This window comes from Mercenaria mercenaria, chromosome 17 (assembly GCF_021730395.1).
Source record: "Mercenaria mercenaria strain notata chromosome 17, MADL_Memer_1, whole genome shotgun sequence".
Classification (NCBI taxonomy): domain Eukaryota; kingdom Metazoa; phylum Mollusca; class Bivalvia; order Venerida; family Veneridae; genus Mercenaria; species Mercenaria mercenaria.
The window spans coordinates 27,020,258-27,044,087 of record NC_069377.1 but is presented as its reverse complement, the minus strand read 5'-3'; the positions used below and the strand labels follow the sequence as shown (position 1 = coordinate 27,044,087).

Below are 23,830 nucleotides of genomic sequence, written 5' to 3'. Positions count from 1 at the left end.
GGTGCACGATGGAAGATAAATTATCTCGCTTGTTCAATATACTAGGTACCCATTCACCGAACTGCGTGTTTAAGTTGAGAAATGTACGATTGAAACGGGTTAGTGCACTTTCCCGTTCATAACCATGATTCTTATAGAATACCTAGGGGTAGGGTATAACACGTACAGAGGCATTTTCTTTCTGATCTGGTGCCAGCGGGAAAATCACCTATAAATTATTGTATATTCTAATATGGCTACCAATGCTCACAACGATGTTATGTTGACGTCACATCAACGTGATATTTAGCGCCATGTACGCATCAAGAAATAGAGCTTTCAAATTTCATGAAATATTTTACTTAATAATATGTTTTAAACAAAATGTCACATTGCACAAATGTTTTGATTAATTTATACACCTACTGAATTAGTTATTCGCTTTGCTGAATAATTCGCAATAATTTTCGCTCGAACTGAATTCTGCCGCAAGACGTATTAATAAGTTATTTACCTATCAAACTAACACAAAAAATAATTTTATTTCATATTCGTTGTCTTGAAATTTGAGCAGTTTGTGACTGAGGGTCATATTTTTTTTAAAAATGTAAAATGTGTATTTTAGTGAAGTAAGCATATGCATTTAAGGTATGTCTATTATAAAGTGTTTTAGAACAAAAATAAATTTTTACTATGCAAATTATCAGTTTTATTAACATTTTTAAAGATAACTGAAAAATAAAAGTGGAACAAAACTTTTGGCGACACAACTGTACTCCAGTTCTTTCCACCCTTGTGCTCAATGTAACTGATGCATTGATCATAGCCTATTCTTTGTTCCCCCCACCCTGTGACCAAGTACCATTTGTGCAACATACGTACATGATAATCATTTACAAAGGCACGTGAAATATTTTTTTGCGTCACTGGGGGTAAAGGTGTTTAAAACATAAGAATGATTTATGTTCATATTCCAATGAAATGAAAATGAGAAATGTCCACAAAATAATCTTTTTTGTTAACAAACTTGTAAAATTCATCCGAATATATAAAGAAATGGTCTTTAATTATCTTTATTATGCTATTTCAGAAGTTTAGGCCTTGGTCAGTTTTTACTTAATTTGATAGGCAATCTGAATAGGAAAATGTCCGAGGTCCTTTCAAATTACGTAAATAGAAATTTCGAGTTAGTCACTCGAAATTTCGAGTTACCCGGTATAACTCGAAATTTCGACTTAATAAAAACGCACTTGGCAGTAATGCTTTCCGTAGATAAAACTCGAAAATTATTAAAGTTTATAAGAGAATCAATAAGTTGCCGATAGGCAACTTCGTAAAAGCTTGCGATAGAATGAGCTGTCGGAAACGCCTTTATGATAATTGTTAATATTGCAACCAAATATTACTGTATCAAATATAATATAACCGAATATACTTTGGTTTTTATGGAAGTGATGGGGATTATTATCAGTTTCTCATACCTTTCAATAACGGCTACCACGTAGAGAGGGAGGTATATTCCTCGTCGATAAACTCTATGAGTTCATCAATACATTCTTTATCCTTGTTTTCCAGTAGATTTACTGATGGATTGAAGTATTCGCCTATGTTTTTCTTCCTTAGACGATATGCGAACAGATGCAGAAAGTTTCTGTAACAATCGTGTAGTTTTGCTTTAGACCAGTCCTTGTCTTTTGGGAACTGTTCACACATCCATAAAAGTGTTGTCTGAAAAAAGAGAACGTACACATAATGACAGTGATAATCACTTCATGAATCAAAGCAGAGATGGAGCGTGGGCATATTCTGAATAAATAATTTATTCAGACATTAAAAACATGATGGCAAACGCTTTCTCAATATCCATTGAGTAAAATTTATTTCAACGATGTGGCTAAGAAATTATTGAGTCAATTTACAAACAATTTACCTTCAGAAGGTACGTTGAAAGACCTTCAAATTTGGTTTGTTGACTTTGTTTTCCACAGCATGAATTTCTTTTTCATTTTTCTAAGGCATCTCTTCCGACATGTATTATCAGTATCGATATCTTTAAGTATTTCGTTTTCACAGTTTGCAAATGATATTTTCCAATATTTGTCTCCCTTCGGTACTAAAATTATCCGCTTACAAGTAACTTTGTTTATCTTCTCTTTCGTCAACCAATTCCTTGTATCGTCCCTTGGCCACGGGAAGTTCTTGATTTTTAGTGTTCGATGTGACAAGGTCAGTTTGAGTGTAATATCTACGGAAATCTTTGGTCTACCTCCGAGTTTGATTGTCAGTGTTACAGCTGGACCCCTTGCTCCCCGTTTTAAAGACACATCGTTATATTCTGGAAAAAGTAAAATACTACGTACATAATTATTGTACGCCTCTACTTTCTTTGTTACTCCATGTAAATATTCAAAAATACACATGTATTTTAATTTATGCACATAGCTGGATGGTTAACAATGAAAGGTGGCATTAAACATCACGCTTTGCTTAAAACTCCTCAAGTTATTTTCAGTCTGAAAAATATATAATCGTCTTTTTGCCGTTTAGAAATTTTCAATTAACAAAAATGATAAGTTCAAAAAATGTACTGTATATCTGATTTCAATTCATATATTCCTCTTACATGCACACTGTAATAGATAACAAAATAACAGAAGAAACAAAAAGTGTAATTATTAACACAATTTTGAAACTTACCAGATATAGCATTTTGGATAAATTGACGAAAGTCGAAGAGAAGTAGATACGGTAAAAGCCAGTTTTTGTCTCTCTCTCTGTTACAGCAGGCTGGAAATCTAGCAGCATCGGCCTCACCGATACTAACGGCTCTATACCATTTTGGAATGTCTGGCGGATGACGTTTTCTTTTTAATTTTCTGTTCTTTTTTGGATAGTATCGTTTTTCGAGAAACACATACTTTGACACTATCTGGAATATGAAAAGGACCATGTGTCGTGACTTATATTATGCCATGTCTGATTCAGAAAAAAAACCCGAAAATTATGTTGTCACAAATACAGCGGTAACGTAGATAATCTATTCAGCGATGAAATATTTAACAATACCTTACTGTAAGTTTGCAAGTCATACACATATATAGGGTCACAGGGAAAATATGAACATCTCCGGGCCGTTACGAGAAATCAGGGTCAATGCAGGATTCACGCATTTTATATTCTCGACCTACGACTCTAACCTTAGACGACGGCTCTTGGGCTTTAACAAAGCTAGTACGATTTAATTTGATTAAAACAGAAACAAAAAAAGAAACAAAAAAAAGTATATAAATGCGCAAATATGGAAATGAAATGTTTTCTTGTCACGTAACAAAAGAAAAAGATTGAAAAAAGTATGTTTAGAAATAAAAAGATCAATTGTTTAATACTGTATTTAAATCAAAGCGGAAATGAATGTCTGTCCATTAAATATTTAGATTTACACCCTTTCCAACTAGCGCCGCTACTTACGGTTTCTTTTTTGTGTGTATAATCTTTATCATCTTCCTTGAACACGTGCTTTAAAGCTTCACCTGACAGTTCAGTTTTGCTGATTAGGATTTTAACACTAAAGTCCAAGTCGCTTGACTTTCGTACTTGCACACCGACAGCAGCAGAGCCTTCTGCAGTAAGATTGATGGAAAATCGTCCTCTATTCTTTTTATTCTCAAAGACTTTTTTTAGTCTTTTACCAACGTACTTCTGTACGTCTTTATCAATGATACCTTTTTTGACCTTCTTTCGAACTGATTTTAAGGATTCCCGGTTTGTCATTTTCTTTTCATATCTTCTGTGGTAAGTTATGTTCTTTCAATGTAATAAGCACGTGTATAAAGGTATGAAGTTCTTAGCAAGGGTTTTTCCTGCTTTACTTTTTCAAGACAACACCCACTGAGATTATTTGAACTGTTTTTAGTTTCCGTTCTTTTCTTCAAGTGTACATCATCTAAAACGTTTACTAATAACCTGCAAAACAAATAATAAATAAATAAGTTAATAAAAAATAAAAACTACAAAATACTTCGCGACGTAGCCCAACAGACGCATTTTTAAGTGAGATCTGATATTATAAAGCACATATGAGCCGTGCCATGAGAAAACCAACATAGTGGCTTTGCGACCAGCATAGATCCAGACCAGCCTGCGCATCCGCGCTGTCTGGTCAGGATCCATGCTGTTCACTTTCAAAGCCTATTGTAATTAGAGAAACTGTTAGCGAACAGCATGGATCCTGATCAGACTGCGCGGATGCGCAGGCTGGTCTGGATCCATGCTGGTCGCAAACCCACTAAGTTGGTTTTCTCATGGCATGGCACATATTATGCCGCTTGTATTACTAGGGTTAATGTCAGAAGCTTTATCTATTTCCAACATAAAGTTTTATTGATGCTTTATAATTTTTAGTGACTTTTGCAATACAGAAAGCGTTCTCAAAAGAAAACCAAGCCAAACTGTTAAAATTATCTGATATTTTCAGTGCATCTTCCTTTAGATTTTAATTAGTGTGTTGCAAATTATCTAAAATCACTTAAATGCAATATTAATATCACTTCTTGATTCACATGTATGCATTACATAATAAGGCAGTTCAAAAAGGATTTTATTAATAATTACTGTTACTGTTTATGAATTTCGAGCAAATACTGATAAAAGCAAGTATCCCACCGGTCTGCAATAAAAGTGTAAATATACATTCGAGCCGCACCATGAGAAAACCAATATAGTGCGTTTGCGACTAGCATGGATCCAGACCAGCCTGCGCATCCGCGCAGATTGGTCAGGATCTATGCTTTTCACAAACGGTTTCTCTGACTGCAACGGTTTCTCTGATTACAACTGGTTTTGAAAGCGAACAGCATGGATCCTGACCAGACTGCGCGGATGCGCAGGCTAGTTTGGATCCATGCCGGTCGCAAACACACTATGTTGATTTTCTCATGGCGCGGTCCATTCTTTTTAAGAATACCATATGATTGACTTTTTTCTTGTTTCTGACTTAATGATACAAATGTTTGGTGTTCAACCCCTTTTTACTCCAACGCCGAGTTTCGTTAAGAAATATGTATACATATATAAGTATTGATTTCGCTAGTAACTCTATGTCCAGAGGCTTCCATGGCCGAGTGGTCAAGGTCGCTGATTTCAAATCACTTGCCCTTCAGTGATGTGGGTTGAGCCTCACTCGAGTCGTTGCATTTTTCAAGACAGGAAACCACTTTGCTTACGGAAGGCCAGTGGATGTACCCAGGTACCTGACTGTGATTCAGTAATGCACGGAGGGGCATCTTCATTAAAGCTGGAAAGTTACCGTATGCCCTAAAATTATGTTGTTGCGACGTTAAACCCAACTAAACGAACAATTTTGTGTTCTAAATTTTGACCCATATGTTTTGGCACTTTGACGCTTTTTGGCAAGGATGGTAACCTACCAAACGTAGCTTACTAGTCCTTGCTTAATATCTTAAAAAGATATTTTGGGCGTAGCATTCTAATCCAACTTTTTATCTTCTTAAAGAAACAATAGTTTGTAAATTTATAAAATTTATAAAACTATATAGTGTACTTGCGGATTAATTTCGACCACTTGCATAAACTTAAAGTAATATTTGAAAGTGTCTGATATCTGTACAATTTTATATCTACGAAAAATGCAGTATTTATTTAGAATTGCACAGGACAATTCGAACTCTTTTGTAAAACGCCATTATTTTGTCAAGGTCTTCATATATGAACAATAAGAAGTCATACAGGTCAAACAAACAAAAAGCAAATATTACATTCGCAGATATTCATTCTGATATTGGTACTCCCAAGTTCCCACGGGTTAATGGTATCACGGTCCGAATCACAGACCGTGACTCGTGTAATATTGGTCTTGATGGTGCTAATTGCGATCAAAAGGTGGACGATTTTAACGCGATCAAAACGGTTCTTTGTTGGGGGATTTAAAACATCAATGACCGTGCCGTTACTGACCGATTACATATTTAAAAGAGGACCTAAGGTTACGATGGTGTGCATTTTCCCGTCTAAACGTTCTCCTGGTAATGCTGTAATCCGGGTCAATATTGAACCAAATGAAAACATGTACTTGATTGAGAAAAAAGGATTCTGGCCCAAGGGCAAACCAGCAAATCCCCAGTACGGGAGCAACAAAACGCCCATAATAATAGGAGTGATAAATCTGATAAAAACATGTTTTGTGCAAATTCTTGTTTCTCGTTTTATCATGAGAATAGGTACGAGTGCCTTAATCCAGATGTTGATTAGCAAGTTGTGTTGTGTTAGAAACCATTGTCTCTTAATCTATTGAGTCAGACGTGGAACGTAACTGGTATCATGTCGATTAGCTCTTATCTCGCTTATATTTAGACAAAACATAATGTTGATATCTGTGGTATATCAGAACACTGGTTACAAAATTATAACTTGCACTTTCTCAATTCCATTGATAATATTTACAAAAGTCATGCAGTGTCCGATAAAAGCCTTATTTTACCTAGTAACAGGACTGTTGGTAAAGGTGGTATAGCTATATTATGGAAGGATAAATACAGTCACTGTATAACTCCGTTAGACATTGACGATGATAGAGTTATAGGAATTCAGTTTCAGATTAATCAGTCTCAGTTTATATATTTTTTACAAGTGTATCTTCCTTGTAGCAATCATCCAATTGTTAATTATAGAGAATATATTGATAAATTGTTTGATTTATGGAACATGTATAGTAACTTCGGAACAGTTATCTACCTAGGTGATTTCAACTCTACATTTATGTCAAATCATGTAACAGATGGACGAAGTGCTTATCTTACTGAGTTTATAATACGGTGTAATCTTGTACCAGTGAACTCCCTGAGGTCATGCAGGGGTGCAAGAAATACGTTTGTAGCGTACGGGGATCGCTACTCATCATGTATTGATTACATCCTGTTACCTGCTGAGAAACTGGATTAGTTAAGCGACTGTGAAGTTAGTGATGATGAATGCTTAAATGTGTCCAGACACAGACCTATAGTTTGCTCAATTAATGTGGATATTACATGCACGATGGAGGACATATTCACTGAAAACTCTAATATTTGCTGGAAAAAGGTTAACAGATTACAAAACTGCATTAAAACAGGTTTTACTGATGACTTACTTAATACACATTTGTGCAATATAAGTGAGATTGACGAATGCTGTACTTTGATAACAGAGTATGTTGTTATGAAAGCCTGCTTTCCCAAAATCCCGTTTTAAGCATCATTTGAAACCGTACTGGAATGAACATCTATCTAGATTTCATAGCTATATGAAAGACAGGCGTTCCAATTGGTGCAGAGAAGGCAGGCCCAGGAGCACAGACAACACTGCTTTACATCTCTATAAGTCGGCAAAAGCTGAATTCAGGAATATTCACAGATACTACGTTGCTAAATTCTTGAAAGACGCTGACGAATAAATTAATGAAACAGCCGAACTAGATAAAAATCAGTTTTGGAAACTTGTTAATTCTAAAAGGAAAAGCTCTAACTCGAGACCTGGTGCGGAAATGATATTCAATGGAACAGTATACCGGGATCAGATATCAATAAAGGAACAGTGGAAAGATTATTTCCAGCAATTATATAGCCACTCGGAAAGTATTCGCTTTGATCAGCAATGGAAACATCATATTGATATAAAATTGAACGAAGCCGTTACAAACTCAGTGCTTTCAAATTCTGCTGCTGTCAGCCCTGAGGATGTCTCTAAAGCCTTGACAAAAAGAACAAAGCCTGTGGTACTGATTTGAATTACTACGAACATTTTATTTATGGTGGTCAATTTATAACTAAAGTTTTGTCCTTACTTTATTCAGGAATGCTTACATTTGGATATATCCCTAGCAACATCAGAAAGGGGGTGATAGTAACGGTACACAAGGGCGGAAGCAAACGTAAAGACGATCCCAACAACTATAGAGCAATAACACTAACACCTGTAGTCTTGAAAATATACGAACTTATTCTTTTGGACAGGTGTAAAGACAAAATAGTATCAAAACTAAATGTACAATAAGGTGGATTTCAGGAACGGCTAGGTTGTCTAATGACTTTATTTTTTCTGAAAGAAAGCATACTCTACAGTAAGGAACATGGTAGTGAAGTGTATATTTGTTTTCTTGACGCAAAACAGGCGTTTGACAGAGTTTGGCATCAAGGTCTGCTTTGGAAACTGTACAATTGTTCAATTGATGACAATATATTTCTCTCCTTTGTCAGCATGTACGATAAAATGAAAGTTGTGTTCGCATAAATGGTTCGGTTTCCCAGTTTTTTGACGTACTTCAGGGAACCAGACAAGGGGGATAACTTCTCCGACACTTTGTCTACTTTACATGACCTTATCAATGAATTGGAATCTAGTGGACTTGGTATTTGTTTATATAATACTCATGTGAGCTCTCCAACAGTGTCAGATGACATGGTTTTGATTTCGTATTCTAAATCTGGTCTCCAGGGCATGATGCATATATGTTACAATTATTCTTTGAAATGGCGTTATCTATATAATGCTTCCAAATGCTGCGTAGTAACATATAATGGCTCTGTGATAAAGAAATAAGCGGTCTATCCATGGGAACTGAGGCCATTCCAGCTGGATCTCATTATAAACATTTAAGAATCATTTCACGATGCAGATTTAAAATTACGCCAAACGTTTTTTAGCCTTTTAAACTGTGGACTTCGTCCAGGGGGGCTTAACCCTTTAACCCTTTAATAATGTTGACAATATATAACTCGGTAGTAATTCCAAAGGCTCTCTACGGGTATGAAATGTGGAATTCTCTATGCCAGACATATATACTCAGACTAGAGAGAAGGCATCGACTTTGTTTGAAACGATTGCAGGGACTGTCGATATATTCTTCCAACGATATTGCTCTTGGAGCACTCGGTGTATATTCCATTGAATCAATTGTTGATATAAAAAAAGTTACAGTTCTTTGGTCACATTTGCCGACTGCCTGAAAAATATATTGCCAAGCGGCTTCTCATTCATAGACTGACCAGATATTTGAACACGGATCGTCAAACCCAAGGCTTTGTTCCAGACTTGTACAGACTTTTGAATAATTATAGCCTGATGGATTGTCTTACCACTTTTCTGGCATCTGGTGGGTTTTCCGTCGAAACATGTTTGGTGCACAAAGTGTAAGACAAGTGTCCATAATCTCCATTATAATAACCGAAAAGTTAGGATTGAGCGAGTTGTGGAGAGAGCTATTTTTGAATATATATTCAAGACTGAGAAACCTTGCATAATATGGAGGCTATGCCTTGACCAGCCATCCCTAAAGCCTGTCTGCATAACAGCTATTAATTGTCTAAGTCGTTTGTGCTCAAATGGGAGAACAGAAATATGTAATAAGTGTAACTGCTGTACCGATAACATTGTACTTAATAAAATACACCACTGCTTTAAAAAAAGAGAACTCGGAAAATCACTGTTCCGAAGTATTATCCAGTTCTTTGGTTATGAAGTGTTTTTTTTTTTTTTCAATATATGAGATTAAGTGAGACCCGACAAGTCTGTGAACTTGCCTCTGGTTTGTTCTGTTTATCAGGAAATGCGCATAAGTTTTTGCTTTATCTGTTCATATAATATTACTGTTAATGAAAATGTTCAGCTGAAAATTGTATCATAACTTGCTCTTGCTTTTCGTTTCGGTAAGATCTTGTTCTCATGATGATATTTCAATACTGGTAATTCGAGGTTGTCGGTATGCTTATTGCTACAATTACATATTTGCATAGCATAATAATACTACTTGTATTATTAATCTGTTTATATAAAAGTAATTGGAGTGAATATGTACCGCTTGACATAACTTGCTCTTGCTTTTCGTTACTGTAAGATCATGTTCGTATTATCTCAATAGCGGTTATTGAAACACTTGATATTTAAGATATCTGCACACGTTTGGATAGTTTTTGTAAACATCTTAAGTAACTTGAAATAGTTACATGAGTGTTGATTTTATCTGTATATTTTGTACATGTTTGTAAAATTGTATTGAACATGTTCATTGTACATGTATATCTTTATCATATATATTGTAAATATGTTCTGCTCTCCCTCGAGGAGGAAATAAAAGTATCTATCTATCTATTATCTATGATATGTCTATTTAAGTACTATATAACGAACTTAAGTATTTTCTGCAGTATATTTTTAATTTCTATACTTCTATGCTTTCTGTGAAATTCAGAATTGTTGTGTTTTGATCTATGAAATAGTTATATACGATTCTGATACAGATGAAAAAGTCAACATTGAAGACGTATAAAGGGCAAAAACAAGCACTTGAAATAACAGACTTAGCTAAGCAATAACTTAATATTTTTCGTGAAACTGCGGCCAGGTATGCTGTGTCCTTGGCCGTTGAACTAATGCCACGAAAACATAATGCTCACCTACTGCTTATTCCCTCAAGACGAGACTCATCAGAACATTTTCTATTGCCATAATTTATATACATTAAGTATATTGCATGAAAAGTTCAAATTGGTTAAAGCATTTCACGGCAACTGAGGTTCCCTTTTAAATGTGTTTGCTTTTAGACATAATATTGGCAAGAACTAGTGCAGCCTCAATCTGTTGTATTTGGCGACAGTGCAACTATCAACACATTCTTAGATAATGTAGTTTAAATTCTATTATTCAAGTTTTTGCACTTAAGTCTCTTGGTAACATTTGTATGCATAATATATATATTACTCACCGATATGTTTTCCTTATTCCACCATTACACACAGAGTTGGCATTTGCATTAAACATTGAATGGATTTCCCCAAACGTTATCATTAAATCAACAAGATTTCAGTTAAAGTGGCTTAAATGCACTGATAACCTTCTTTTATTTCACAGGGTCTCTTTGCAAAAAGCAAATAAGATGACTACCGTTTGAAGAAGGCACTTCAGATAATGATTTACCTAAATCTATTTGTTTATTTATTTTCGTCTTTTTTGGTGTACAAAATCAATTTTGATTTTGCCAGATTTTTTATTTTTGATCGTCTTCAGTTTTATTTAAGAAATAATATATCTCATCCAGTGATTTGTCGTTGAATAAACCATTGTTTGGAGGTCAGATACGAAGGAATTATATCACGAGGGCGCAGCCCGAGTGATATAATAATACGCATCTGAACGACAAACAATGATTTATTCAAGAGCAAATCACTAAAAGAGATATATTATTTCGATTATAACACGTTACAAAGGATTTTTAAGCACATCCTTGACGACATCCATTAAATATTTGCCCGTTTTCAATCGGTTTCTTTTCCAGCGCGCCGCTATGCCGTTTGACGCAATGACTTTATAATTGTGACGTCAGAACAGTGATTTGTTGTTTAACAATTCACTGTTTTCTGCCTTCTTTGTTTAATAGGAAAATGAATCGAATCGTGTTAGAATAACATTTTAACGGACTTTGACAATTACGAATATGCATGTGTTCAACACGTAATAATGTAGTAAGCCTGAATACACATACATGTATAAGGACGGAATTTAATCTAGTCTTCTGACAAAAAAAAAATAAAATAACAGGCCAAAGTGTACTTTGAAGTCTAAAGTGCTGACAGATAAAAACCATATAATCTATTTAGAGTAAACCGAAAAGTCTGCCAAGTGCAAGTGTTGTGCTCATTTTGGTAACTTGATTAACCAGTAAGCTTAGAAAATACAATATTATATAGGCCTACATGGGTATTCAAAAGATTTTTATTTTAACATATGATGCGATTTAAGTATATAGACATTGTTCACTACTGGAAATTAGATCACATAATTGTACCTCTAGCGCAAAATATCAGGATCCTAATCTACCTGTATCCAATGTTTAGTGTATCGCGTTCCAATTATAACTGTGATGAAAAGGAAATATGCCGCCACTAAATGCCTAACTCACATCAAGCATATGTTTCGCGTTTATTTAGGAATTGTTAGGCGGTTCTCGTACCAGTACTATATTCCGCCAAAGTAACTAGTGTCTTCCTAACATGAATCACAGGAGAAAATGAATGACTCCAATGTTCTGAGTTCAGTAGTAATTTCGCATGTTTCTTAGCCGCGGAATGCTTGTTTATAAGGCATCAATGGAAAGCTTGACAACATTGCAGTCATCGATGAAAAGTCTGACGACAATATATACAATATATAACTGTTGAGTATATATTTTCCTATATATATATAATTCTCCTCTTATTTAAGGTGGCAGGGGAGTGCATATTTGCGAATTCCACATTGACGTGTGGGTACCAGTGTTGAAATATCCATAGAAATCTCGTTTTTCCTTTTTTTCTTTGAAACTACTACGGACCATTGCAAATACTATATACTACATAAAGACGCCTCTCCGGTCCTATGAACCTGTCGTTTTCCACGCCAGATGTAGTGAAAATCGGCCAAAGCATCCAAATTTTATAGGCCAAAAATAGCCTAACCGGGCCTCACTTTGAACTCTGCCATTCAACCATTTCTATTTTTGATACAATTTCGTAGCATATATCTATAGTTCGAACATAGATGCATACCAGGGTGGTGTGGAATGTGTCTGCCTACCACCACTTTATTTCCCTAATTTTCACTTGAAAAAAAAAGTGGATGGATGACAGCCGCGTGTCTGGCCGACTTTTTCTTCTGATATTTATGTTTTAGCCACAACCAGAAATACGGAGCTAGGAATTTTAAAACACCCGCCATGTAGAATCATTAACCGTTCCACATTCCCCAGATATATTAAAGAATTAAAAATGATAAATAACCAGTAAGATAGATATGCCTTTATATCTACTCTGTCCTGTTTATACAGAAAATCGAAGGGGCCAAAACTACGAAACCGCTCCCCTGCCACCTTAAAGTAGAACGCCCATAACTTAAAATGGCACGCATCTAACTCATAGGGTTATGCCTCTTATAAAAGGGTATGCCATTGACTTCCGCTTAACTGTTTACAAAACAACGATACCAACAGTTAAAGAACTAAACAGTACCACTAACTCGACATAATTGTCGTGCGGAGCGATCTGAAAAGATCGAAAGAGATTTTTTTTGTCTGTATGTACTTCTTAAAGTAATCACAAATACGAAGTAAAAGCAACTGCATGCAAGGTATTTCGTATGTGGGAAAAGTATTACATTGATTTCATTATCTTCACACCACTTAAGATAGCAGATGCCAGTTTTTGGACTTTTTCGTAAGCTGTCAGGACACCTTCCTTCGATTCAGTTGAAATCAACTAAAATGAGATAAAGCATATAGTTATCATGTATTTGTATGCTTTCTTCAAATCCATTAAAAATATATGTCATTTATAAGACCCTGTAGTCCATATTTAGCAAATAGTGAAACATAGAGGGAAAGTAGGAGTCTAACAATGCACAGTGCCTTACACACAAACCTCTCTCGTACTTATTTAGCATAACAAAACTATCTGTCAAACGATTACTTTTTTTTTCAGTACTCCTTGCTGGATTAGGCCTCTGTTGTTTTGACATTTGACATTTGCACATACAGACAGCAATCATCACTCCCAGTTTCGTATTTGACCAATTTCAGGACACTAATTCCGTAAAGGTTAGCCGAATGCTTGTCAGAAGTTTTTTTTTTTTTAAAAATATCCATTCCACAGCACCAAAGCACCCGCCTCGAAAATCATTTTGAAGGAAGACAGTGCTTTCAGTTTTGACACTTGTCTTTATTCTAAGATTTTGACCCCGGCCAATTCGCGTCTAAGGCTGGAAACTGCCAACTACTACCTATTTAATATTTTCTTATTCTAAAAAATACGTTTATCTTAATTTTAAACAGCCTGGACTTGCATATTTTGTCTGTATTTGTATTCAGGTGTGAACTCACCAGGTGGTTGTAGTGTTATTCTATTGATGTGAGATAACTTGTTTTGAATCTGTTCATGTAAAAGTTTATTTCAATATAGGAAATATATGAAGTGTGGGAAAATCCTGTTTAGCATGCAAGAAAAAAATTCATTACCTCTAAAAGATGCACTGGAAGGTTAAAGTTTTCCATTATATCTTTGCGGTGTTTAGCTCTTACAGGATAGTGGAAGTAAAAGTTTTAAAGATGATTTCTAGACCACAAACTGTCATCTGAAATAGTTCACTCATCCATGGCAGTGCCGCCTGAAATGTGAAAAAAATGCATATATTAGTATTATCAACTGACACATAAATTAACTACATCTGAAAGATGTACATGTACTTGTTGACTGTAATGTCGAGATGATTTGCAAATATACTTTGCATTGTGTTACTGTTGTTTCTAAAACAGTTAAACAAGACTAAATGAACTAAGTTTACTATTCAGAAAAAAAACCTGATATGAATTCCTACATTCACATGAAAATTAGTTATTGATAATTTTTATTTCTCAGAAGATTTCTCTGATATGCATATATGATTATAATGTTTTCATTGTACAACATATTTTTTCTTGTACTGATAAGTAACTTATATAGAACAGAAAAAAAACAACATAAACTTATTAGTAGTTATATTTGTATTTTTCATGGATTAAGGTGATTTTTGTCAGGTGCCATTATTCTACTGTCTGCCTCGCCTATTTCAATTTTGAGGTATATGGTAAAACAAATTGTCATCAACGTACGTTATAGGTATTGGGCCCATACTAACAATCGGCAATTTACGTAAGTTCCGTATGCTATTTCGGCATTCTTCAGGTTTTTTTATGAAATCCCTTGTGCACTTTGAGCTACATTTACCGAACACGTTATCACAGGGAGATTGCCAAGTGGCATTACTGGTCCACGGAATTCCACGTTACAACCGTATCTTTCATGGATGGCCAAAACTGCATTATTCTTACTTTCCATCGCGTTACTTATAATCAGGTATCTCTTTTTTCTTCATTTCATTATACAACTAGTTTGTTTCAATTATCGCAAATTATCCGATATACCGGTATTAAACTTTCTAATCAACACAAAAGAGACTCTCTAAGTATACGACAGGCAATACGCCAAACAACTGTCGGAAACTCCCTTATGGGAAATGAGGGGCCTCCGTGGCCGAGTGGTTAGAGTCGTTGACTTCAAACCATTTGCCCCTCATCGATGTGGGTTCGAAACCTCATTTGGGGCGTAGCATTCTTCACGTGAGGAAGCCATCCAGCTGGCTTACGGAAGGTCGGTGGTTCTACCCAGGTGCCCGCTCGTGATGAAATAGTGCACGGAGGGGCACCTGGGGTCTTCCTCCACCATTAAAGCTGGAAAGTCGCCATATGACCTAAAATTGTGTCGGTGCGACGTTAAACCCAACAAAATAAAATAAACTTATGGTAATGTTATTTAGATATGTTAACATTTTGCCTTTGATGGATGGGCGGGAATAATCATCAGTTTCTAATACCTTTTAACAATGGCTACCGCCAAGAGAAGAAATTTCCTCTTCGTAAAAACTCTATTAGTTAATCAATACAATTGTCATCCTTGTCTTCTAGAAGATTTACTGACGGATTGAAGTATTCGCCAATGTATCTCTTCCTTAGACAATATGCAAACACTTGCAAAAAGTTGAGGTAACGGTTTGCTAACTGGTCTTTATACCAGTACTCGTCCAAGGGTGAAATTTCACACAACTATAAAACTGTTGTCTGAGAAAATGCAGATAATACCAATGATAAAAATGATAATAAGTAGAGATTGTTCTTCACGAAACACGTATGTTTCCCACTACTTAACACGCAGATAATGTAAAATGCCACAAATTACGGGCCTTAAGTCCTAGGAAAATCACTAAACCATAACATTCCAACGATATACACAACTAGGCTTGGCAGTTGTTACTCCTGTGACGTTTGATGGAATTTCAACAAGTGGTATATGAGAAGTATCACAGATATCAAAGAATCTGAAAAATCAAGGGTCATGACGAAAATCATTAAATCAGAACAGAACGATGCTGTTTCACAACTATGCTTCACACTAATCACTCGTGAGGTTTAGTAACAGCAAGAAGTGTAAACTCTGCCAAAAATCCCTGAACCGGAACAATATGCCAATGTTATGAAAAACTCAGAATTGATGTTTCCTGTAAGGTTTTGTGGTAATCTGCCATATGATGTAAGAAAAGTTGCCAAACTATAATAAGATTTGACAAATTAAGGGTCATAACTCCCTTGAAAATCACTGAACCAGAACATGCTCCGACAATACGCATGATACCATTTGACATAGATCATTCCTGTAAGGCTTGGAAATCCTCCCTATTATGTAAGAGATGTGGTCAAAACATTTGGCGAATCAAGGGCCACAACTTCTCGAAACTGAACATGTCGACGATATTCTCAACAAGGCTTTGCAATGATCACTATGTTATGTTTGGTGTAATTCCTCCTGATGGTATCGGAACAAATGTGAAGAAAAGGTAAAATATGACATATGAACGGCAAGAACTCCACTGAACCAGAAAATACTGACAATAAACACAATGAGGCTTCACACTGGATACTCCTGAATCCGCCAAATAATAATTATTATGAGAGAAGCAGCCAAAACATAAATTGATAATAAAGGCTGGTGAATCAAGGGCCATAAGTCCGCTGAAAATCATCAAATCTGAAAACATCTATGAAATGCACAAATAGGCTTGACAATAATAACTCTTGGGAAGTTTGGTGTATATCCGCATAGTGGTGTCGAAGAAGTTGCGTTGACAAACTTTGTGACATACAAACGGGCGGACGGACTGACAGACACATGAACAGCACTAAACTTGTATGCCTCCCTACTACATGAGGGAGACATAATGATAAAACATGAATGAACTAAAGCAGAAATTGAATCAGAGAGTGTCCTAAAGTTATCATTAAAATGGTATTACAAGAAAAAGTAAAGATAACACCCGCGTTCTCGGGACATTCAGAATGAAAATTAAATATTTAAATCAATTGACAATTTAAATTCAAAAGGTATGGTGAAAGGCCTTTCAGGCCGTTTGCTGACTTTGACTGCCACTGTGTTAATTTCTTTTTCATTATTCTAAGACATGCCTTTCTCCAGGTTTCATTACCATCAATGTCTCCAAGTATTTCGTATTCACAGTTTGCAAATGATATTTTCCAGTACATGTTAGCCTTCAGTACTAGATATATCGGCTGACAAGCAACTCGGTCTATCTTCTCTTCCGACAACCATCTTCTTGTATCGTACCTTGGCCACGAGAAATCCGTGACACTAAGTGTTTCACTTGGCATGGTAAGTTTGAGTGTAATATCTACTGAAATACTTGGTCCACCATTCTGTGTGATAGTCAGTGTTATAGCTGGACCTCTTGCTGCCTTGTTCAAAGTCACACCATTACGTCCTGCAAACAGAAATAGTACTAAAATGAATAACAAAGTAATGAATCACTTTCTAAATGAAAATTAGAAAGCATAAAGATGAATTTTTCTTCATTAGTTGGTGCTCTTTCCTACTTGGATGACGGTGGATAAGAGTTAATAGTTGACAATGTTTCGATTTGATTGTCTAAAGCGAAGTAACACATCCATGTTTCTTCTAATTTCTGCTGATGAAGCTAAATGTACTTGTACAGGTGCCACATTACGTATTAATCCAAAGAACGATTTTATGTGTTTATATTTACCAATAAAAAGAAAACGTGTAAACTTATCTTAGAATAGAACTGACAGCAGAGTGTATCTTGTACCCCAATTAAAACAGTTCAAACAAATAAAATGGTGATACGTAATACACTGCATAACATACCATTCACTGCATTACCGACAAAATGATGAAACTCCGAAAGAAGCGGATATGGTAAAAGCCACTTGCGACCTCTTGCAGTGATGTAACATTTTCGAAATCTGGAATAATTGTGTTTTTCCAATACAAACAGCTATGAACCCTTTCTGAATTTCAGGCGGTTCGCGTGTCTTAATTAACTCTCTATCTTCATCTGGGAAATATCGTTTTCCTGTGTCAATCAATGTCGTTAGTTCCTAGAATTTAACATAGATGTGTGTTGGTGATATGCTCCCCGGACTCATTTTGGATGTTTATTTGTTAAGTAAAAGATAAAGTTGCAAAAGCAGTATCAAATTTTGATAAAGAATACAGCGAAGGTAAAATTGGATGTAATAAATGAATTTTATCTACAACAACAAAAACACGACATTTTCATTCTATGAAATATATTACGATGGCTTAGAACGTGTCTATTCTACTAGGTAATCCATTAATAAATCTAAACGCCATTAAATTCTCTCCATTTTATCCTACAAACTATATAAGGTCCCCCATATCTATGGAAATATCTCGTATTTTGACGATATACCGAAATGTGAAACTGAATTAAACATACAGATAGCATAAACACCATTAAATATATATTTCTAGTTCATTTTACAAAACATGTATATCAATTCATTATTGCATAAAACTGCTTTTCTTGTCACTTTTTTTTGGAAAGGAGTGGGATGGGGGTGTTTTAACACGACAGAAAACTCGTGATAACAGAAAGATTCTCGCACTCACGTGCTGTTAAAACGCCTTTTTATATATGATAGTTCCATGGCAAAACGTAAACGAATAATGAAAAAGGAAATTACGTCAACGTAAAAAAACAACTATACAGACATTCCCGCGCGTTTCGGGGACCTTTAATGACGTTGAAAGATAATTTATTCGTTTATTAGATTTTTATGCGTTTTATGCTAGGATAGCTTTAACGCATGTTCTTTTTGTGTTATAACATCTTCAGAATGGCTTGAGCACCAACCAATCCCTCGGGATTCTGTAGATGTTATAACACGAAAATAAAACATGTTAACATTCATGCATCAGTTTGTGTCGTCTCTATAACTTAAAATTAAAATGAAATCACAATGTATCTGGCCATTGATTTAAAACTTTAGTTACATCCCCTTAGAATCAGCACATCTATTTATCTCTATAACATAGCTGTCAATGTCATCATCCATGTACTCACATTTGAAGGGCTCATCTGACAAATGTATTAGTAGAGTATTGACTAGGATTTCAACACTATGATCCGACACGCAACAGAACCTTCTTAATGAGCTTAGGCATCAAATCGTTTTCCATTTCCCCTATCATCAAGAATGCTTTTTTACAGTTTATTTATACGATACTGGGTTTCATTTTTTTGAATAGTGTCTACCTTTACACTCTCGTTGTAAAACTGAAGAACTGTTATAGGTGTTCCGAATTCAACTTTGTCCTTTTATATATTCGAAGTCGAGAAGTGTTGTATTTAGGTTTTTTTAGTTGTGTAATGTCTTTTAGTTGAGCAATTTGTATCATAAGTTGGTTTCCAGTGTATTTCGGTGTAGTTCCTTTTCTAGGTTTCGTATTTGTAGTAGTTATTTGAACTATTTCTTTGTCTAGCAGGTGCAGAATTTTGAGTTTCCGCACGGAGTACATCTGATTGTGACTTTAAGGCAGATTTGTAAATACCTGATGTACATGTCTTGTTATAACAGGAAGAATCTGGACTACTAGACACAGCCGTCGTTGAATTAAACACGCTTGAACTTCTTATTTTCCAGTACTTTTTGTCTTTTTCGGAGTCAGACGAGGATGTTACGTCGTAAATATGACTATCATAAGTAGAATATCTAGTTGTAAAAACTTGCATATCATGCTGTAATAAATGTGTGACAGGGGTTGTATTGTTAGGAGAAGGTTGAAGTTTTCTGATATTGCTTTTAGTTTCTGTTTTTTTTCTCTCTGGTGCTCATAATCATTGTTGATATTTGATTGTGCTTGTACATGTTGTTTAGTGTATTTTTTAGGAGATACAGTGACTTGATTAGGGCTGCTTGATATATTTTTTGAAAATAAAACGCCTTTCTTCTCTTCCGACGTGTTTGTTCGTCTGCTTGTCAAAGCACCAGTGAATATATCATCTTTACATATATGTTTGATAATTTGTGTTTCCTGTGCTTCCATCCGGACTGGTTCACTCAGGTATGACCTAGATGTAGTGACAGATACACTGTCAGTATTACTTTTCTTCTTCGAAGTTTTCCAAGGTAAACTATGATTATCTTCGTTTAATGATTTTCTGGTCACACGCTCAAAAGCCGGTGTCGATTGCTCGTATACGCATGTTCGATTATCCGTCGAGTCATCTGAACTGAGAAGAGAAAAAATTGAAAAAAATGGATTGAAAGTAAGCAGAACTTCATTTTCTAGGAAGTGAAGGCTTCTTCGATAATGAAACGACAAATAAGAGAAGTGTCTCTTTCATGTATATTTTAAAAGATTATTTTTCTTATTAGCAGAATGAAACTAAACATCACATGAAAATCTATGTACAATTGCTTTAAATGTCATTGTTTTCTAATTACGTAAATAATTTACCTATATAATTTAGTATATAGGATATGTCTGTCTGTTTTAACACAATAGACCCGCCCGCTTAGCTCAGTAGGTAGAGCGTTGGTCTACGGATCGCGGGGTCGCGAGTTTGATCCTCGGGCGGAGCGTATGTTCTCCGTGACTATTTGATAAACGACATTGTGTCTGAAATCATTAGTCCTCCACCTCTGATTCATGTGGGGAAGTTGGCAGTTACTTGCGGAGAACAGGTTTGTACTGGTACAGAATCCAGGAACACTGGTTAGGTTAACTGCTCGCCGTTATATGACTTAAATACTGTTGAAAAACGACGTTAAACCCAAATCAAACAAACAAACAATTTAACACAATGGTGTATTATTCAACTGTTTTTGAATCAGAAACCAGGTATTGATATAAGTATGAACTGAGTGTTGATGAATATCCTTTGCAGATGGACTATATGCATACATAAACTATAAGAACTTAGAATATGTTCTTTTTTGTTGCTTTTTTTGGTACAAAGGTAACTTTCCTCACACTGTTATTTCAATTTTATATCTAAATACATACACGTTTCAAGTGTTCATTGGAAAGAATAATTTCTAATAACTGATATTAAAAATATGGAAAAATAATAAATCAATATTATTTGGAATGATATTTTAATGATATAGATTAAAGCGTAATTCTATTTATTTTGTGTTAGATGTCTGCTGCGTGAATAACGCTTTTGCGAGTTTTTCTACATGTTTACCGATTGCAAGAGCACAGTGTATAGACTCGCTGTACGCCCAACCGGAAGTCGCTAAAAACTAGGCGTTCATTTTCATTTTACAAATTTTCGGAAGCTGTCAGTAGTAAGTATTTTTATGTTTTTCTCTAGCTTTTTGAAATAAATATTCTTGTTGTATATATTTTTCAGCGTATGATAAATGTCTCTGCAACGGACAGTCGTTAGATAGACATTACAACTTGAAATTAAAACGTATTTTCACCAAAAACACAGCTGATCAAAGCAAATGACGAAATATTCAGGCTAAAATGCCCGTTATTTTGGAAATGCGTAGGAAATCCGTGTAAAAGCCGCTTCTGAATGTTTCATTATCAATCCATGCGCATGAGTTTATACGTGCAATTATGCATTTACAATTAGTTGTAATGTTGTTTAATCCAGCATGCAAATGAATTGTGCACTGACCGCCTTGTCGCAAAACTTGATATAAAAACTGTCCAACTATTAGAGATTTTCAACTTACTTTGACGCGGACTGCGGACAGCGGACTGCGTACTTACAGTAGGGGTTTTCTCAAAATATTTAAAGTTTCGCAAAAAAGAAAACATAATTAGAGTACATATGATTCTTTTACCTATATGTGTAGTAACTTTTGCCTTCACTGTACAAATTAGTGTATTGTGATATAATTATCTGCTATGAAATATCTACGTTTGACATTTAAAACACATAATCGCAATATTCAGATGTCATCTAAATACTCCGTCGCATTTTACTTGCGCTAAGCAGGCTCTTCAATTATCCGTATGCTTTAACATTTCGTTTTATATTTTGAGACATTTCTGGCGTTACTTAACCTCTGCGCGAATCTAACGACATGTCATGCGAAGTTTCGAACTCACTTTACTATAATACCTTACCTTAATATGTTCATGCATTAAAAATATTACTTGAAACATGGATTTGAAGATAACGGCGATTCCTGGTTTTAATATGTGCCCGTCAATACAATTCCTAGACTATTTTTTCTTAAAAACAAAATAAGAGAGGAGGGATAAGAAAAAATGCGGTACAAAATATTATTGTGAAAAAAAAAAAAAAAAAAAAAAAAAAAACATTCTGAATAAAATGAAAGTCCGTTTAAAGACTTCTGTACGAAAAAGTTTTTCATTAATTTTGATAATTGTATCTACTGTTCGATAAAATAGAAGTTTTATTGAAATATCTTGAATGATTTAGTTCAATACTTTGTCTAAACATACAGGAAGTTCCGTTACATGTATCTTTCAATCCCGTCGATACGAGACCCAGTAAACAACCTTATTTTAGCTAAAACATCACGAATGAGTCGTGTATCAGCATGTTTGGAAATAAACAAAGGAAATACCCTCTTCGTATTTTCATAATCTGATATCAGAATTGCATGTTAAAAGCTGTTTTAAATTTACTATCTTAAAGTGACTACTCAGTATGGATTATCAGTTTCTACAGGAATTTAATCTTCAAGTACTATTAAAACTGGCTGTCAAAATGTCGATCTAAAACTCAGTGGAGACCGAAAATAGTTTTGTGAACATTAGGCATGGGACGTGTCCAAGGTCAAATTCAGATCATATTCAAAAACTGTTTTATGGCCAGTGCATGCATAGAATTGTCAACGAAATTATATTTTTGACACCATTTGAGCAATTCTGTGTGGTCATTTGATACAATCAGCTTAGTAGTCGAGACTACCCTTTATCATTATTGACAAAGCCTTTTTAGTCGAGTACCTTTTCGAACACATGCATACATACATGGTATGTGTGGATACCCGGTGTAACGGTCAGTTTTTTCCCCAGTCAGTTTTTTTCCCCGGGGAAAAAACTGACTAGTTAGTTTCTTCCCCGGGGGAAAGAATTGACTAGTGAGTTTTTTCCTCGGGGAAATAACTGACTGGTCAGTTCTTCCCCCCCCCCCTTCTAGTCAATTCCCCCCCCCCCCCAATCGCAACTGGTTACTCTTGATCATTCTTATGGGGGGAAAAACTAACTAGTCAATTCTTTCCCCCCTCATCAATTTTCCTGGCTAGTCAATTATTTCCACTGTTAGTGAATTGGAACTGGTTATTCTTGGTTATTCTTAACTAGACTGTGTTTTATTTCCGATAGTCAGTTTTCATTTAAATTTCATATAAAATAAGAAATATGTTTCATATTTTGTGTAAATTAAAGAGATGTTTTTAAATGAACTTATTTTAATTTCAGTTGTATTTTTTTATTTGCCTTTTTCCTGTTTCAATTTCTTCTAAGGTAAGGAAATTACTGCTGGTCAGTTCTTTTCCCACGTAGCCAGTACTTGACCAGTAAGGTGGGGGAAGTAAATTGACCAGTCAGTTCGTTTCCACTTAGCCTGTACTTGCTCTGTTAGGTTGGTGAAGAAACTGACCGGTCAGTTCTTTTCCCCCTAGCCAGTACTTGACCTGTCGGGTGGGGAAATGAAATTGAGCAGTCAGTTCTTTCCCCAGCCAGTACTTGCTCTGTTAAGTGGGAAAAATTGACCGGTCAGTTCTTTCGCCCCTAGCCAGAACTTGACCTTTCAGGTGGGAAAAAGAAATTGACCGTCAGTTCTTTCCCCCCTATCATATACTTGACCTGTCAGGTGGGGGAAGAAATTGACCAGTCAGTTCTTTCCACCCAGCCGGTACTTGCTCTGTTAAGTGGGAAGAAATTGACCGGTCAGTTCTTTCCCCCCT

At 35.4% G+C, this 23,830-nt stretch overlaps 1 protein-coding gene across 1 annotated transcript; it reads right to left on the bottom strand.

The window, feature by feature from the left end:
* Positions 1-1,915: 1,915 nt before the first annotated feature.
* On the bottom strand, positions 1,916-10,805 carry LOC123535881 (protein mab-21-like 3). The gene is made up of 4 exons (XM_053529312.1): positions 10,733-10,805; positions 3,448-3,942; positions 2,677-2,908; positions 1,916-2,314 (listed from the first exon to the last, which is right to left on the bottom strand). The coding sequence occupies exons 2-4, from the start codon at positions 3,748-3,750 to the stop codon at positions 1,935-1,937; spliced, it is 915 nt and encodes a 304-aa protein (XP_053385287.1). The 5' UTR covers positions 3,751-3,942; positions 10,733-10,805; the 3' UTR covers positions 1,916-1,934.
* Between the last annotated feature and the right edge of the window lie 13,025 nt (positions 10,806-23,830).

What these genes read in the sequence shown, in the direction of transcription:
- LOC123535881 (XM_053529312.1), bottom strand. Translation starts at nt 3,750, where the DNA reads ATGACAAACCGGGAATCCTTAAAATCAGTTCGAAAGAAGGTCAAAAAA. An exon ending in ATACACACAAAAAAGAAACC is followed by an intron (nt 2,909 to 3,447) that starts GTAAGTAGCGGC and finishes TTCATATTCCAG; the next exon opens with ATAGTGTCAAAGTATGTGTT. An exon ending in TATCCAAAATGCTATATCTG is followed by an intron (nt 2,315 to 2,676) that starts GTAAGTTTCAAA and finishes TACTTTTTCCAG; the next exon opens with AATATAACGATGTGTCTTTA.